The sequence below is a fragment of the Pogona vitticeps genome, chromosome 12 (assembly GCF_051106095.1).
Source record: "Pogona vitticeps strain Pit_001003342236 chromosome 12, PviZW2.1, whole genome shotgun sequence".
Classification (NCBI taxonomy): Eukaryota; Metazoa; Chordata; class Lepidosauria; order Squamata; family Agamidae; genus Pogona; species Pogona vitticeps.
In genome coordinates, this window is record NC_135794.1 from 10,273,537 (window position 1) to 10,292,587 (window position 19,051).

At 45.3% G+C, this 19,051-nt stretch overlaps 1 protein-coding gene across 8 annotated transcripts in view; it reads right to left on the reverse strand.

Moving 5' to 3' along the window:
- AP3B2 (adaptor related protein complex 3 subunit beta 2) overlaps positions 1–19,051 on the reverse strand; it is a 64,526-nt gene continuing 45,475 nt past the window's right edge. For 4 of the 8 annotated variants that reach the window (XM_078381111.1, XM_078381109.1, XM_078381107.1 and 1 more), the window contains 8 exons: positions 17,390–17,465; positions 14,711–14,817; positions 11,589–11,820; positions 10,566–10,650; positions 9,146–9,243; positions 8,020–8,043; positions 2,067–2,205; positions 1–525 (listed from right to left, as the gene is read on the reverse strand). In XM_078381111.1, the coding sequence (XP_078237237.1) occupies positions 375–525; positions 2,067–2,205; positions 8,020–8,043; positions 9,146–9,243; positions 10,566–10,650; positions 11,589–11,820; positions 14,711–14,817; positions 17,390–17,465 (912 nt within the window). In that variant the 3' untranslated portion in view covers positions 1–374. The remainder of the gene's footprint in view (positions 526–2,066; positions 2,206–8,019; positions 8,044–9,145; positions 9,244–10,565; positions 10,651–11,588; positions 11,821–14,710; positions 14,818–17,389; positions 17,466–19,051) is intronic. The other 4 variants (XM_078381113.1, XM_078381112.1, XM_078381108.1 and 1 more) reach the window with 1 other exon arrangement.

The following is a 19,051-nucleotide window of genomic DNA, read 5'->3' on the forward strand; positions in this document are numbered from 1 at the left end:
TCCATATCCAGGAAGTATTTTTATTGAACCATCCCTGCCCATAATAAATAGAGCCATAGAACAAAAAAAAAAGGGTGGAGGGGCACACTGCACAACAAAGATGCCAAAGTCACAGGTATCTTCAGCTCCTCCGAACACCTTCTCTCTTTGCAGTTGAGGTGACTTCTTTCCCCCATCTCAGACAGGCTGCACATCATTTCCCATCGCAAATGGTTTCCTGTCTGGACCATCCCTCATACTCAACCTCTACTTTATGTAACAATGGGAGGAGACATGACAAGGAAAGCCAGGCGCAGGAAGGCAGACAGGTACGCCAAGATGGAAGGACAGGTGTCTGCCTGAAATGGGTGTGACAAGGAACAGAAGCCATCTGGTCACTGTGTCAAGGAGTGGATAATGTCCTTCACCAGCATGGTGCCTATCAGCATCTTCTCACTGTTGATGGTGAGCTGTGCTACAGTGCCTGTCTTCTTCTCCAGCGTGATGAGGATGAGACTTCCACTACTAACAGTCTTCGCAGCAAACCTGTCCAGAGAAAACAGCCCAAGAGATATTTGACCGCAGATGTTTTAATGTTAACATGATATTGTGATCCGAGTAGCAGTTAGAGAATTTCTGGCTTTCTGGGCAATGTTGGATTAGAACAACCATCGTCCTTCACCAGTGCCTAGGCTAGCTTGGTCTGACAGGAGATACAGTTAACAACATTCAGAGGAACAATACTATCTTTCATAAGAACTCTTTAAAAGCTGGCTAGTGTCTATATAAATTTTATAAATCTGTCCCGAGAGATAGGAACTGTTGAGGCACTCAGGTAGAAAATGCTAAGTAGCAGGAATTGAAGTCCCTTGAGAGGTACGAAGTGGTCCAAAACAGGTACAGCACAACCACTGTATCCGTGGGATCAGTATTTGCTAATTAATTTATTCACTGTCTGAAAATATTAAAAATATTAATAGAAAAATCCTAGAAGTATGTATTTCTAAAGAAGAAGTTATCAGAACTGACCACTTGAGGGAGCAACAGACCATGCTATGCATAGAAAGAAATATATTTCTATAATGTCATTGCCAAAACTGGCCACTATAGGAAGCCAAAGACCATGCTATGTATAGATTTTACTATTAAAATAGCATTCATTATAATATGTGTTTTTCAGCATCCACCATTGGGGAATTGGAACCAATCCCCTGTGTATACATGGGGTTCTACTGCATTATTTTGTTAGGAAGTAATTAAAATAGCTTATCTCAATATGATGCTTTCCAGATGTCCTGGATTGCTATCCTTATCATCCCCAGACAACATAGGCAGAATCTGTGCTGGTTAAGAAGGATGTGGTTTTTAATCTAACACATCTGGTGTTAGAGTAAAGCATCGGGTGGAAGAAAGCTGGTGTGCAATTTCAGCTACATTCTCACCCAAGGAATCCTAGGTGTCTAGATGAAGGCACCTCAAAATATTTCAACCTCAACATTTTCAAATGCAAAATGAAAAGAAACACTTATGCCCCAAACAATTGACAATTAGGTTCTGCGGAGCTTTGAAGCTGTAGAATTAAAGGAATTAATTTAGAATTAAGTAGCACAACAATTAAATGTGCACACCCACAATCCTGTGTATACAGCCTAATTTTGACAGACAGACAGACATAGCCTGTATCCACCCTGTTCCTTTTTTCCCCCAAAAGCTTTAGTGAATGTATCAAGGACAAAAATATGCTGGAACACAATTACAATTGCTCATTATAACATGTCCAGATTTGTTGCTAAAGGGGAATTGGCAGTGACCCATCAAAGCAAGTGATACCCAGGGTGGTGTAGTGGATACAGTGAGGAATTATAACACAGGAGGCTCAGGTATGACCCTCTGCTCAGCCATGGAGACTCACTGGGGGAGTGGAACTGGTAAAACCATCCCTTAAATATCTCCTTTAGCTTGAAAGCTCTATTAGGCTTGTCATAAGTCGGTTTTGACTTGATGACAAACAATAACAAAATGAAAGCAAGGCTGGTGTTAAGAAGCAGAAATACAATTATCTGGATGTATGGCAGCCATTTCCTCACCGGTATTCTTTGTCCGAACCGCAGGGCACCCGGCCAACGTTAGCTGCAGCTGTCACTTGTTGCACAATCACATGATCGCTCTGGCACTTGTCTGGTAGAGCCAGCTTCTCCGTGATCTCACTCATCCCTGTTAATTTCCCTGGAGGAAATAAGGAAGGGGGAAATTGGTGACCCTCCGAGTGGAGAGACATCCTTGTTGAAAAAGGACAGCAGACGGCTCAGGGAAAAGGCACTGAGGAGAGGAAGTGGCATTTTCGCTGCATTCTGGGATGCAAGCCAGCCCGTAATGGGAAACGATGTCCAGCTTCTCAACAGTTTTGGTTTTTATGTGAACGTCTGGAACTGTTAATCCCTAAGCCAGGAAGGTTCCCTCGGGATCCTGGGGATTTACTGTAATCCTCCAACCTGTACAGAAGGAATCAGGGATGAGGAACATGTGGTCCTCCCAAGTGGTGTTGGACCACAAGTCCCATGATCCCTTACTGTGTGCTAGGGCTGATGGGAATTATAGCCCGATACCATCTGGTGGGACACACATTCCTCACCCTTTTCTACATTAACTCACCAAATTCTGGAAATTTTGAAGTAAAGCCTATGCAAGCTCTTTCTGGCATGCCCTCACTACAACATCCTTGCCCGTTCCTCAAGAGAGAAGGCAGCAGTTCGTAATGGCTCATGCAACCTCAGACGTTGAATAGGTGCACCCTGCAATGACCTTAGATGTTGCTCCCCACTTAGGATGGTTAGAGAGCCTCCACAGATACTGCTATACTCCCCACAGGCTAGCATATATATTTTAATTTATATATACAAACAAAACACTCCTTGTATATAGAAAACTAGTATGTCAGGAAAAAAGGTTTAAAACGACAACTGTATGTAAATATATATAAATCTTATTTTCTGTTTTATTTTCACAAGATTAGCCAAAACCCGTTGGTGGATCAGAAAGTGGAAGCTTCTTCCAGCAGAAAAACAGCGTAATAAAACACTGAAACAAATATTTACATATAGTTGTCATTTTAAAGCTTTTTTCCTGACATACTAGTTTTCTATACACAGGGAGTGTTTTGCTTTGTTTTTAAATATAGACGAGCGTTTAAGTGTATAACAAACCACCTCCATTCCTAAGTGGTAGATTCCAGGAAAAGATTTGCAAGTTGATTCCGTTGGGTATCTAATCTATTAGTCTCGTAGTATAGTCTAGGAGTCACACATTCTACCGTAAAACCTATTTTATGTCAATTTTTTTTTCTCACAGGGCCATGCAGAAGGACTTTCCAAAGGGATTAAAGGTCTACCAGGTTGAATACAAAGAAGAGAATAACTCCAGTTTGATCCCTGCCATGTTATATATAAAAGCTAAAATGTGGTTCAGCTCTTAAAAGTCACTGATCGGCGTTGTTTGAAGGGAATAACTGGGGCCAGTGTGGGTCACAAGAACAAGTGCATGAACAAACTACTGCGGACTGGAAGTGCATGGCATGCAAGGGAGGAGCAGGTGTTTCAAAAACATACTTAAAAAGGTGAGGACTTGCATAATTCATGGACATTTTAGAATCATGCCTACCATCATCCTCATGCTCCAGAATTATATTTCTACTGATCTTATGAATCGCCTCCTCAAGCAAGGAGGCTTTGGGCTGGCTTATCTCGCCAACCTTCTTCTTGCAGAAACTGGGGTGCAGCTTGTTGTATTAGAAGGGGGTGTGCTTGGATGCTTGGGGTTTACATGCCAGAAGAAGGCTGCCCCACTAGATCATGCAAAATGTTTGGTGTTCAAGGAGCAGCCCAAGGAATGCCAGGCGCCCTGCCGAGGTCAGAAGAGGAAGAAAGACCAAGGAGAAGTCAGGAGAAAGCCCCTTTCCAGCCACCACCCCACGTCCAGGAAATCTGTTGGGCTCTGTGGAAGCTCAGGGGCTACATGCAAAGTGCGTGCAATTCTGCGGCACGGACAGGCAGAGACAGAAAAGAGTAGTCTGCCAGAAAGAAAGAAGCTGGAAGCATTAGGGCCAACATAGTTGCTTTTCAACAAAGCAGGAGTGGAGAAACCTTGGTCCTCCCGAGTTTTGCAATTACAGCTCATAATTGCCGCACCGGATGAGTTTCTAGGAGATAAAGCCCAACCCGATTAGAGGACCAAAGCTTTCCCAGCCCTGCAACAAAGCCCGAGGTCCCTCCCTATGGCTCCAGCATGGGGCTGATGTCACCTGGCACCCCGGCTTCTGTTACGAGCTCTTCTCTGGCTGTGTTGATGGACAACACACATCGCCTCCATCCTTGGCCTCGAATGAGAGATTTCCACCAATGGGAAACAGCAGGAAAACAGGTGCTCTCACCTCACAGTGACAAGGCTGAAGTTTGCCTTCCTGCTGCAACTCTGCCTCTGACTCACTAGTCCTCAGTTTCTAGGCTTCTGTACAAGCTGGTGTGAGCATTCTGCCTGCCAGCCTCCTTGCAAGGGTTGATCCCTACTCATAAAGTCCTGGCCTTAGAGTCTCATTCTTACTCAGTCCATCCTTTGTGGAAAGATACTAAGTTCTCCTTTGAACTTTGGCTTCTGCTCAGTTTTGATTGTACCACATAACTTGGAAGTGCTGCTTTTTAAAGCACAGCTTTCAGAATTCCCAGACTCTGGGAACTCTTTGATCCCGGTCTGCCACGTTGAGATTCCTAACACACCTATTTTGGACCATTTGCTTAGAAGTATGCCAGTGTGGCTTAGCCATGGCAACTCACTGAGGGATGCCAATGGTAAGACTATTTCTTGAACCTCATAGACCTCACAAAACCCCTATGAGGGTCACTATAAGTTGGAAGGGATTTGACAAAATAGAACAAGAACAAAGAGGAGGAGTGCAGGTTTGTGTTTCTGGATGACAGCTCCTTCCAGACTGACACATAGCCCTCCTGGGTCCAGCAACTCTCCTGCTTATTGTTTGGCAATGGGGAATAACACACTCTACCAACAGTCCAAGCACAACTTTGAAATAGCTTTCTCTGGCTCCACTTTAACCTCCTGCTAAGCAGACCTCCCTCAAAATGAGGTTTGTGTGGGGAGAACGCCAAAGCCTGGCGAAATGGCATGTTACCAAACTGAATGTTGCTGGGGCATGAACTTGGCAATATCAAAATAAACACAATTCATGTTGCTGCTTGCAGAACGATTTCTGATAAAGCTGCATCATGTGTCGTCACACAGAAAGCCTCAACTCAGTAGCTAAGAAAAGGCCCAAGCGGACCATGTCACTCTTGAACAAGGCTGGGGAACATGCACCTCCCTCCAGTGGCTGATGGGCTTCAACTCTCAGGAACCCTCACTATTGATTTAGGACGGCTGGCTAGGCCCAGTGGGAATGGCTAAACCACTCGCTTCTGGAGGGCCACATTCTCTCTACTGCTGATCCTCCATCTAAAAAGTTTTCCACAAACAAACCACTATTATCCCAGGGGATCCTGGGCCCCTGGACCCATACAAAAGGGCCTGCCAGCTGGCTGATCTTTCATTCCTGTATTATTTCACGGGCAAATGAAACTTCTGTCTAGTCAATGCTGCAATGATAAGAGAAGCCATACAGGTCTTTTCCTCCAAAAAAAAAAAAAAAAAGGTTATTAAAGATATAGGCACTTCCCCCAAATATTTTTTGGGGTGTGTGTCAAGATTTGGAATACAAAGCCTTGGGCCAACATGTCATTGATCTGTCTCAACTGTCACGTCTTCTGCAGAAGTCTATTCAGTTAATTCCTACAGAGGTTTGTTCAGAAAAAGCCTAAAACAATAAAAACCCAAACACAAGGTTGCCCGGCGCCTGACATTCCTTGACTTCGGAGCTTGGAAGTACTGCTAGTGCTTGAAAGTACTAATCGTGCCTTTTTTTCCCTGCTCCTTTCCTTACCCCTTCCTGCCCCCTTCAGTATCAACACCACAGAATGACAATTGCACAAGCCACTTGTTTTGTTTTGTTTTGTTTTGTGGGGTCACCCAGTTGGTTGCACAATCCATGAATAACCAGACACCACAAACTGGTGGAAACCAATTGTATAATTGCCGTTCCAATCATCTTTTATCACCTTTTCAAATCTTCAGTCACAGGTCATTTTGAATAGAAAAAGTGCTATATAGTGGTGCCTCACTTAGCAATGTTAATTTGTTCCAAAAAAATCGCTGCTAAACGAAAACATCGCTAAGCGAAATAAAGCCCATAGAAACGCATTAAAACGCGATTAATGCGTCTCTATGGGCTTAAAACTCACCTTTAAGCGAAGATCCTCTATAGCGCTGCCATTTTCGGTGCCTCTTAAACGAGAAATCTGTGCCTGAAAACAGCGGGCGGCCATTTTGTTTACCCGGTGGCCATTTTGAAACCACCGATCAGCTGGCCAAAAACGGGAGCTTTGCGATGATTGCTTCCCTGCAATGATCGCAAAGCAAAATTCCCCCATAGGGACCATCGCAAAGCGATCGCTTTTGCGATCGCAAAAAATGCATCGCTAAGCGATTTTGCCATAAAACGGAGCGATCGCTATGCGAGGCACCACTGTATTCCATGTTTTTAGAAGTTAATAGGAGCCTCATAGAGCAGTGGTTAAAGTGCAGTGGTGCCGTCAAGACTCTGCTCACAACCTGCGTTTGATTCTGATGGCCTCAGGTAGACAGCTTGAGGTTGACTCAGCTTTTTATCCTTCCAAGCACACCGAGATCGCTGGGAGAGGGGCAATGTGCAGCCTGTATAATTAAATTCTAATCTGCTCAGGGAGAGCTTGCAGAGTGTTCTTGCTAACAGCTTGGGAAGAGGTCTTGTTTTTGGGGTGTTAGGGCAAGGAGGCTGGAGTGCATTGGCAAGCTTCTTAGTCTCTCCTTTCCCTATCCCTTCCAGACCCCCGCTAGCATCTGAAATCATGTTAGAAAAAGCATAAACACCCAAGCTAGTTAACCTTGCCTCTGCTCTCTGCCCAAGGGAAGGAAGAAGGGACAACCTAAAATGCTACAGGATGACACCTCCGTTGGAATCCTGGAAGCCAATCCATCACCTTTTGCAGAAGGGGCATGGAAGCTTTATTTGTATGATCCACCGCATCCACTTTGTTCAATACACTTTTATTACTCTTTTATGCAAGTGCTTGATTTGTTCTTGACTACTCATTCCTAAAGTTAAAGTAGTGGCATTCTGAGTGGATAAAAAAGAAGCCCAAATAAAACCTGTGCATGGTAATTCCAGCAGGAGATTGGTCTATGATTCTAATATTTTCCAGGCTGCTAGAAGACTATTCTACGTTTCTATAGAGCGTCACATTTTAAGCGATCTAAAAATTTTGCCAGCTGCTTTGCTAGTAATTTGTGGCATGTCTGTAACTAATAGCTTACAAAATGTTTTCTATGCTCATTGCCCAGAGGCAACCCTTACCTGTTGAACCTGTTCAGAAAAGTTGCGTGCAAACGTGGAAATCCTTGCAGAAATGGGAATACGTAGAATGTTGGACTGGGTAGTTTCATCAGCACTGGCTCTGCTGGCTGATGGGAATTGTAATCCAACAACCTGCTGGAAGGCCACATGCTCCTTGGCTCTACTTTACTTATCACATTTGTGGAGGTTTACATCCTCCTAGCCTTTTACTTACTGTACTTTGCCTCTGGTCCATTAATTGGGAGAGGGAAGCAGAAGATCTAGATCAAGATGGATGTGAGAAAGCAGGTTTGCCTATATTGGAAGTAGCCCAAGTAGGAGAAAGGAAGAGAAGGGGGGGAAGGCGTGTGTGCCTGCAGTGAAAAGCAGTGCTTGCAGGGGGTTGGGGATTGGGGTGGAGAAAGAAGGGTCCCCAGGGCAGAAGCAGTGCTATTACTATAGCAAGAAAAGGAGGGGCACCACCCAGTGTAAGCAGTGCTAGCACTATGCTAGAAGGAGCAGAACAGCTGCAGCATCCACAGGACGTCACTACCTGTGCTGGCACTTACCCACACACATCTTTAATAGTTGCTCTAAAGGAAAAAAAAAGAAGCAAGAATGCACAAGGCAGTGGAGGAGAACAAAACACATGGTTAGCATCAGCTGCCAGCACAACCCAGAGGGCTCTCTCTCTCTCTCTCTTTTCCCACAGCCATGGCCAGCCCAGGCAGGATACAAGGGTCAGGGAGTTCTTGCAGGCTGACCTCGGGGTTGGGAGAGCTCTGTCACATTTGCTGTTGCTTGAAGTGACAGGAGATACCCCATTGCAACATTGATGGGAAGATGAAGGGAGGGGACAATATGGTGTGAGGCCAGCCGTTGATGGCTGGCAGGCAGAGCCAGGCCACTACCGCAGAATCCCTGCAGGGCCCGGAGGCAGAATATACAGTGGGCGACACAATCCTATATGTCAGGGGTTGGTAATATGTACCCACCCTACTTGTGTAGTCCTCCTTTCACACTATCCCTGTGATCACATTTGCTGCTTAAGGCCCCCACATTTGGTTTTAAAGAAGGTGCACAAGGAGCATACATTTTCGTGTTCTGCCGCCCGAACCATGCTCCTGGAAGTCTTCCAGAAGCACAATTCGGTTTCAGAACAATGTGTCGTGTTTTAGAGTAGAAGTTTGGCTTTTTGTCTGTTTCTTTGTTTTGTGGGTACTGCCATATCAGAAGGGGTTTGACCCCTGCTAGGTTAGTGGATGCTAGGCTGGACCTCTGAGCTACATAGGTTTATCCAGCTGTAATTCACATGATGCTCAGTGTGAGTTGACTGCCAGGCAAGTGAGAGTCCAATCGTAACACCAGATAAGCAAGGTGTCCAGGGAAGGGGCACCAGCGGCTACTGTCTCAGGGCATGGGTTGGGTAGTGGTTTTGAGAAGGGGCCACAGAAGACCTTCTGCGAGTGCTGGGAGCCCAAACAAGTCTTGGTGGGCCTTCGTGTTGCTTCTTTGCAGGGGCGATGTGGGCCCTAGCCTGCACCAGCACAGGAGAGGACAGGGAACAACAGATTTCATTCCTAAGGCCTGCCTATGGACTTTGTGTCAACATCTGGCCCGCCTCCTGAAATATCTGTGGGGTGGCAGAAGACAATAGGAACAGACTCTCCCGTCCCCTACAAACCACACACTTACCTTGCTCCTTCTTGAACTCATTCTCACTCATGAAAACAGGAGCCATGAGCTCTCCCACTGGGGGCTGGATGGACACATAGAACTGGCGGGTATGGGTGCTGGAGAGAAAGCAGACGAAATTATCTGGCTGGCGTTCGGTACTCTACATGCTGACTTGAGTGAGTGGATGGGGCACCATTGGCAGTTCTGACTCAGGCAGCAGAAACATTGATGCCAGGACTGCCTTAGCCAGCCAGCAGCTTCACTTCAGCAATAATTTATCACACCCAAAGCAGTGTGACAGTTTACATCTTCTGCGACATTATTTTCTACACTCTGCAGCTTGCCACAGCTTTCTAACCCATAAATAGAGGTGAGTGTTTCTTCTTTTCTTTTTGCATTGGCTTCTTTTCCCTGATGCTTTTCATTTCAAAAATCTAAGTTTGCAAACTCGTGTACTGTGTTCTCTGATTCATCTTCTTCTTGCTTAGATTTCTGGGTATACTGAAACTGAATAGTGGCAGATTCAGGGCAGATAAAAATAATACCTCTCCACACAGCTCATACATAAAAGCTCATACATTAATGACTAGAAGTCATGATTGTTTCACACACACACACACACACACACACACACACACACACACACACACACACACACACACACACACACACACACACACACACACACACACACACACACACACACACACTCCAATAGCACAGACGGTGTATCCCAGTTTATCCCAAGGGAGAGGGTGCTGCTGCTCTCACACCAGACTTCCCATAAGCATCTGGCTGGCCCCTCTACCAACAGAAAGCTTCCTCAGTGTCTTAGTCAGACGAAAGCTCCTGTATGTCATCTTACACCCCTGTCTCTTTTCTGGGCACAACAGGACCTCCTCAACTCATCGCCTCCAGGCGTTATTTGTAAAGTTCAGTCCTTTCCACCCTTTAAAAACCAGTTCAAGCCACAGCTGTTTTTTCTCAGCTTTCTCTAATTTGCTGAGATTTTTATCTTTGCATTTTCTTTCCTCCATAATCTTTTCTTACAATTTTCTCTTGTGTTTTTATTTATATAGAGACAAGCCTGAAGGGAATAATTGTGTCCCTTACTGTAATTTATTTGATATTGTGCCTTGTTTTTTTTTTCCTACAGGCTTAAAATATAATATTGTTGAACCATTTTCTGGCTTAAAAGAAAAGGCCCAGCCTATTCACCAAAGAGATGTGCTGATGGCAGAGAGGAGGGCAAAATATTGCTGGGTGTAGAATTCTGGTACTCTCAGCATCAGCCCAACGGTATAGCAGAGCAGAAAAACAGGGCAAAAAGCTCCTGCTGTTTGCTTATGGCTGGAGGGGCTTCCTTCGCCCTGCTAATCATAGAGATGACGGCATCAGCACACTTCTTTTGCAGAAAGTGAGGGAAATCAGTACTTACCACAACTGGAAGCTGGCTGCCTGGGTGGAGTCACTAAAGTCTATGCCCATAACAACACTGACTGTTTCACCAGGTGGCAGAGATTCTGTAAGCAGAGAAGAGGGGCCGAGGGAGAGGTCAGAGTCACAGTCCTCCCATAGCTCACATTTTGCACTGGGGGGGGGGGCGAGGAAGCAAGTCTGGAGGAAGGGGGCAATGCCCTCCCACTGTCATTAAGCTGTCATTAAGCAGTTAGTCCCCAGAAACCCAGGGTCCACCAGCTCAACACCTCGACCTCCATGATTCTGGCCCCCAAGACAAACTCTATGATTTTAACCCAAGGGTGGGTAACACGCAGCCTGTAGGCCCCATGAGGCCAAGACTGTTCCATCCTCCCGGGAGAGTCACTTTTGATTTTGGGAAACAAAAAGAGCCCCCGATCCTAGAACAGGTTTCGGCTCCCCCATCCATGCCTCCAAGTGGCAAACTGCACCCCTTAGAGGATTCTGGAGAGTATTTTTTATTTTAGGGATACGGCCCCAGTATACAGGGCAGATGCGGCCTTCTGAGACCCCAGGGAATGCAACCCCCCCCCCAACCCTCAGAAATGGCTCACCCCTATTCTCACTGTCATGCCTTGGACAAGAGGCGTAACAGGAGAGACTCTTTCATGTAGTCCTAACCAGAAGGAGGAAGCATTTCCCAGCCACTGTTGCTCTTCCCCGCCCGCCCCACAGCAACAAAAAAAAAAAGAAAGAAATCAAGGGGGGAGTTGCTGTGATGTAGCAATTAAACTGTGGACAGGACTTGAAAGATCCAGGTACTAGTCACTGTTGAGTGATGAGGTTACCCAGGTGATCTTGGGCCAGACCTCTCTCAGCCTGAAAGGTTATGGGCATCAAGTGGAAAGAAAGAGGGTGGGGGCATGTGTAACTCCTGAAGCTCACTAGAAAAAAAAGGTGGGATGTAAAAGTAACTAATAAATAAATGAAAGGTAAGGTCTTAAGACCCAACCACAGACACTCACAAGCGCATGTGCCCTACCGATTTCCTTGAACTCCTGGACGCGCATGCCCGAGAGCAGCTTGGGCTCATTCACACGGATGTTCTTCACCTCAGCAGCTGTGTTGTTGGAGATCTGGATCTGTACAGCCACCATGTGAGAGTCGGTAGGAAAAGGTTGCCGGCTGAAGTAATACTCAACAGAGAGCCCTTCCCCCGTCATGCGATGCAGCAGCTCGTAGGTCTTCACGGCACCAAACACAGGGCTATTCATCTGCAAGAGGAGGAGGAGGAGGAGGAGAAGGCATGAGAAAACGGGGAGACACACTCAGCCCAAAATGGGCTGAAAGAGCAGTGGAGGGAGGGGGGAATTAGGCTGAAAAGGACCAAGAAAAGAGGAGAGGCAGTGAGAAAAGAGCTGTCATACTGGAAAGTTGTTCAGAGGGAATCCTGCCTCTTTTGGGAGTCACATGGGCCATGAGACAACACAACAAAGCAAAATGCAATGGGTTAAATCCATGGTTATGGGCCATCAAGTAGCTTCAGACTCATGGTCATTCTAATAGGGTTCTGCCTCAACATGGAGTTTGTAAACTAAACAAATAAGTCACTGTAAGGTGATGCAATTATCAGATTGCAGAACTCAAATGTTACAGAACTCTGTAGGTGATCTCGGAACCAAGGCAGGCTAATGATGTGGGTGATCACAGAACAATAGGAAGGGAATTAACCTTAGAGAAAGTACAAAGAAGTCAACCACAGATGTGGGAGCCAGGGGATCTTAAAAAAAAAAACACAACTCTTTGAGAACTCTTTTTATTAATTTAGCAGGATTACACAGAATGTTGTGAGAATTCAGGTAGGATACTAGTTACCTAATCACCCCTAGGATTGGCCGGAGAAAGCCTTTGAACCTATGCCTTAATGTGAAACTCCAAGACAGGGCCAGGAAGCATTTGTGGGAGTGCCCTCGCTCCCATCTCACTCTAAAGAAACTCAGACCTCTCCTCCGCCTTCTCCCCCGAGGAAGGAAAGTAAGAAGGTAGACACTAAAGAACTGGAGGAGATGGGAGACAGAGAGGGACAGAAACATCAAGGGGTGGATACCCGGGACTTGGTCTCGGGAATAAAGGGGTTAAACGTGGTGGTACAAACCGGTGAAGATTTGGCGGGAAAAGGGGAAAAGGTCGATAGAGGCAGGAGCAGGCAATATAAGGGAGAAGCGGGAGGACGTCCCGGGCGGCTGGGAAAGGATTTGGGTCCAGGATCCCTGGACAGGGAAATGGGAACAAGTCAAGGTTCCTCATGAGGAGGCTGAACAGCAAAGACGCCGGGGTCAACAACCGCGTCCGTCCTATTGGGGAGAGACGGAGGCAAAGGAGTGGAGACACCGTCTTTGTGAGGAACGTGAGGCGGTGGCGAGAGAGATTGAGGCCAAGAAGATATGGCAACTTAAAGAGCTCCCGAAGATGGGAGTCTTCCCCGACCGTGGCTGGCCAGTCCGAGAGGGAGTTCACCACTCTGGGGTTGGAGCGCAGATGAAGAGACCTTACCGCTATTAGCGGGGGAAGGGGAAGGAGGTGACACCCCCCCCCCCCGGTGGTAGAGAAAGTGTTATCTGGACCGTGGGAGTTTGACGAACTAAACCCATTTGTTAATGATGTTTGGACACCCTTGCAGTCAAGGTTTCGACAGCAAGAGACATTAGACTCTGTTCACAAGGAAGTTACAGTTAATGTTGAAACGTTAATAAATGAAGACCATATTGTTGAAGTTAAACCGTCTCGTACTTTATTGGGTGTGACAGAAGCCCCTAATAACGAACCCTCACACCTAACTCTAAGGGAAAAGGCAGAATGAGGGGTCACCCTGCCGGCTGGGAGCTGCTGCCTCTCTGCCAGGAGTGTTTGCACTCACTGTAACAGATAACAGATAACGGCCCTGGGCAGAAGCTTCCCACACAACTCTTTGGGGCACTTTGATTGGTCTTAACAAAGTGGGCTGAATGAAATATTTGGAATCAGGAACACAGGAAGTTGCCACTGGTCCAGTACTTGAGCAACTGTGGCATTCCAGACGTGTTTGACCCTCAGTTTCCATCAGCCACAGCCAGCACAGCCAATGGTGAGAGATTACAGGAGCTGTAGTTCAAAGCAACTGGAGAGTCACAGCAGTCCACAGTGAATGACAGCAGGTCCCCACAGTCTCAAAAAGCTTCACCAAGCCCTATCTGAAGATGCTCAGGATTTTTGCATACAAAGCACATGCACAATAATCAAGGTATAAGCCTTCCCACTGGCCCCATCAGGGCATGGATGGAACATCCAGGCAGCTAATTTGCTGTCAAATACAGTGGTGCCTCACTTAATGAGCGCACCGTTTAACGACGAATCCGCATAGCAATGCGTTTTTTGCGATTGAAAAACTGATCACTTTGTGATGTTTTAATAGGCAAAACATCCCAATGCGATGATCAGTAAGCGTTTCGCTTACCGATTTTTGCATTGCGATGTTCGGGAAACAACTGATCGGCAGCTCCAAAATGGCCACCGGATGAAGAAAATGGCCACCCGCAGCGTTTTCGTGCCCTTTCCTCGCTTACCGAGGTGGCGAAAATGGCGTCGCTATGGAGGATTCCCACTTAGCGGTGAGTTTACCCCCCCATAGGAATGCATTAAATGGAGTTTAATGCGTTCCTATGGGGTTTTCCATTCCGTTTAGCAATGTTTCCGGATAGCGACGTTTTTCCTGGAACGGATTAACATCGCTACGCGGGGCACCACTGTATAGCCAATAACAAGCATGACAAGCCTTCTAGAATCTAACACACTTTTCAGATAGCATTCCATATTCAGAACAAGCAAAACAAGCCTCAGGATTAAGTCAGGTTACATTTCTCGGTAACTTCTTCCCCAGTGCTCCACCTTCTCGTGACAGGGAAAAATTCTTCATCACAATCCAAAACTGACTGGTGAGAACAGCATCCTCTGCTGAGCACTCAGAAAAGGCATGCCAGAAGCTCTCTGTGCGTCTTTTTGCCTTAATCTGACTCTCACGAGTGTTATGCATGTTAGGTGGCAGGTAAGAAACCGTGTGCGCTGCTTAGAAAGGTAGGATACAGTATTGAACAAGCAAAGAGAGAGAGAGAAAAGGAAGTCACTTACAGCAGCAGCTAAAGAGGTGTCAGTCAGCGTGAGCCCCTCAAGGTCAGTCACAAGGCTGGTGGAGACTATGGGGCTGGAGGCAACTGGTTGTGGGGGAGAGGGTGTGACTGTAAGGCCGAAGAGAAGGAAATGCATGGTTAATAACTTTCAAGATTTTAATTTTTCTCAATATGGGGAGCGAACAGGAATAGAACACAACCTGCAAGGTGGGGGAAAAAATAAAAGCAAAAACACATCGTGAGATGGCCAGAGAAAGAGCACTATGCTCCAGCACCATGGACAGATCATCCGCTCTGCACTCTACAGCCGTTCTCAGCCTTTCTCATCTTAACATCCTCCGTTGAAGAGCAGCAAAATACAAAAATTCCATTCCCCCCCAGAAAACCTTTAATATGTTTTCAGCCATTTTGTATATTTACCAGTGATAACAAATTTTAAGAACACTAAAAATTCAATTGTATTGTTGGGTGTAATCAAAAATTAGCAAAAAATAATAATTCCATTAGTTAGTTCACAATTATAATAATGTTGCGAAGTATAAATGTTATTGCTGTGCTAACTGTTTAAAAAAAGACAGAAAGATAATACATAAGAATTGCAGTAGGATTACTGGAATAAATTTAATTGCTGTTGTAACAAATAAAGGAAAATGATGGTTTCGTAATTTAATGTTCTAGAAACAGTATCAGCCACCTATACAACTTCTGTACCCTACACCTAGTACTGTGTGGAAAGAATGGCAGATTCATGGGAAACTGCATACCAGTCATTCCTGAGAAGTATGCCAGGTCACAGAAAAAAGTACACTTGGAGGAGCCTGTTTGTGTTGAACAAGGAACAGGTAACAGGCCCTGTAAACTCGAAGTGGTTGGGACACTGATGTCTCTCTGTATCAGAAGCTGCTCAGCAACCCACTTATAGCCAACACAGACTTTGCAGCATGATCTAACTTTAGGAGACATCCCCTGCTAATTGTCTCTGCAAATGCAGGTTTATTCCCAAATAAGAATCCTTTCAGAGCTACAATTCAAAGGAGGCAAATTCTGTTTTTTGTGGTGGTTCTACTAGATCTCAGGAGCACACTTGGAGGTATTTGAAGTACATGCACATATGCTTTTAACTTACCCGCTTTCCCCCCTTGAATTAAATAGCAACCACAGTATGCCACAACATTTGGATCAGAACCAGGTGGGGTGTGTAAATTTCACTCTTTTCTGTAGTAATATGATCTCCATGAAGAATCTTCCCTCACCCTCAGAGCTGCTATTTGGCCCAATGAATTTGTGGGTGGCAGCAGTACTGTTCCCTCCAGCTCCAAACTGCAGTTTCATGGAGGGGACAGTTAGGAATTTAGTCCTTTGAAAGTGGCTTAAAAAGCAAAGCAAAGCGTGCTGCTTATATACCGGCCCATAGTGCTTCAGGCACTCTCTGGGTGGTTTACAAGTTAATTATGCAGGCTACACATTGCCCCCCCAGCAAGCTGGGTACTCATTTTTCCAACCTCAGAGGGATAGAAGGCTGAGTCAACCTTGAGCCGGCTACCTGGGATTTGAACCCCAGGTCGTGAGCACAGTTTTAGCTGCAGTACAGTGGTTTAACCACTGCGCCACGAGGCTTAACACACTCCGCCATCTGCATGTGCTGTGGTTCTGACTATCTTAGTCAAACAGCTTGGTGGTTTAGGCACCTGGCTGCAGAGCCAGAGGTTGGGAGTTTGATTCCCCCACTGGGTCTCCTTGACAAGGGTGGATTCGATGATTCATAGGGTCCCTTCCAGCTCTGCAGTTGTAAGATAAGTGCTATTTAATAAAGAAAAAAACAAGCACATTAAATGCCACTCCCCTAATGTAATGGACAGTTTGTCCAGAAGATGCACACCACAGAGAAGAAAGATCAAGTGTCACTCATCCACATATGCAATGATTCATAGACTTCCAAAGCTATGGAATGCAAGAGAAAACATCTAGCTGCAGCAGTTTTCAAAATCACTGTGCATTTGCTTCTGGATGCCAGGAGAACTGCAAACAAAAAGAGCCGACATCTGGGCCGCAGACCTTGGCAAGAAAGACTCCCGCTTATGAGACATAGCGCTAGGCCAAAAGGGAAGTCATGGCTTCCAGGAGGTTTGGGCAGAGGGCAAAAAAAGGCAAGAGGAACAGATACTGGCAAATTACTTGTTATTAATAATGTACTGTATTCGCATTTTCAGCACAGCATTGGGGAAATGATTTATTGTCACTAGTCACTGCAATGTTTGTAGAAATCACTACGAAATTCTTAAATACTTTTAAAAAATGTTTCTGGATAAAGCACAGTTCTTTAGGTCAGAAGTTGCGAGTTCGATTCCCCACTGTGCCTTCTTGACAATGGCTGGACTTGATGACCCACAGGGTTCCTTCCAGCTCTGCAATTCTAAGATGATTGTTGTTGTTGCTTAAAAATTTCCACTAAAAATATCAAAGTGGAAGTAACAGTAACTATGGTCCCGATGAAGGAACTTGATTCTAATTACTGTAATTCTTTTATTTTCAGGATGTAATGCCTTTATGTGTTAGAAGGAAGGAAGGAAGGGCAAGGAAAGGAAAGGAAATTAGTTTCAGGGGCTATGTTACATTGCTTCCTGGCAGGGAAGGATGCCTAGAGGAGACCTACAAGAAGGTGCGACAGAGCGACACTTACAGTCATCCAGGTCCAGCAAGGAGATCTCCTTTGTCCCTTTCCTGGGTGCTTTTGCAGCAGGTTTGCTACTAGGAGGCTGGAAAATAAAAAAAAAGGAAGCAGAGGTTTTTATTTTCTGAGCTGGTACAGCTACATGATGGGCAACCCTGTTTTCCGTCCAGTGACGCACACGCACACACCCTTTACCTTCCTTCAGGGAGCTGAGAACTGCACATATCAGCTCTCTGTCGCAGCCTCGCAATGAAAAAGAATGAGAGAGGGAAAGAGGGGCTGGCTGTAGGTCATCCAAGGGGTTTAATGGCCAAATGGGACATAAAACCATGTCTGCCAACTCTGGTAACTGCATCGTTCTCTACAGCAGGGGTCTTTCCCAGCACCTTTTAATAATCTTTCTAATCACACAAAGCCAGTACAGTGGTGCCTTGACTTATGAACTTAATCCTTATTCGAATGGTGTTCTTAAGTCAAAGCAGCATTCCCCATAGGAATGCATTGAAACCTGATTAATCCATTCCGGCTGTTGTTTGTTCTTATGTCAAGGCACGGTTTGTAAGACAAAGCATTCGTTCCCATAGGAACTAATGCAAAACCGGTTAATCTGTCCTCTACCACTAGGGGGAGAATTTTTCTTTTTTTAACCTAAGATGATTTAGGTTTTAAAAAAGGGGGCAGGAAAGGAGGAAGACACTGATAGAAAAAACAATGAGGGAGGGAGATAGTTTGGAGTCTAAAACATATGCTAAATCAACACATTTTAAACCACACCAGCACAGACCCTTGCAAAAACATTTCTGATTTGCAAGGGAAGCGTGCAGGAACCATTGCAAAAGCACAGAAAACAAACGGAGCAGATTAGAAATGCAAAGAGAACAAAGCAAAAAGCAAGGGAAGTATGCACGAAGCATTGCAAAAACAACAGAGCAAAAAGCAAGGGAAGCATGCACGAAGCATTGCAAAAACAACAGAGCAAAAAGCAAGGGAAGCATGCACGAAGCATTGCAAAAACAAACGGAGCAGATTAGAAATGCAAAGAGAACAAAGCAAAAAAGCAAGGGAAGCATGCATGAAGCATTGCAAAAACAACAGAGCAGTTTAGAAATTCAAAGAGAACAAAGCAAAAAAGCAAGGGAAGCATGCACGAAGCATTGCAAAAACAAACGAGCAGATTAGAAATGCAAAGAGAACAAAGCAAAAAAGCAAGGGAAGCATGCATGAAGCATTGCAAAAACAACAGAACAGTTTAGAAATGCAAAGAGAACAAAGCAAAAAAAGCAAGGGAAGCATGCACGAAGCATTGCAAAAACAAATGGAGCAGATTAGAAATGCAAAGAGAACAAAGCTAAAAAGCAAGGGAAGTATGCATGAAGCACTGCAAAAACAACGGAGCAGATCAGAAATGCAGAGAACAAAGCAAAAAAGCAAGGGAAGCATGCACGAAGCATTGCAAAAACAAATGGAGCAGATTAGAAATGCAAAGAGAACAAAGCTAAAAAGCAAGGGAAGTATGCATGAAGCACTGCAAAAACAACGGAGCAGATCAGAAATGCAGAGAACAAAGCAAAAAAGCAAGGGAAGCATGCACGAAGCATTGCAAAAACAAATGGAGCAGATTAGAAATGCAAAGAGAACAAAGCTAAAAAGCAAGGGAAGTATGCATGAAGC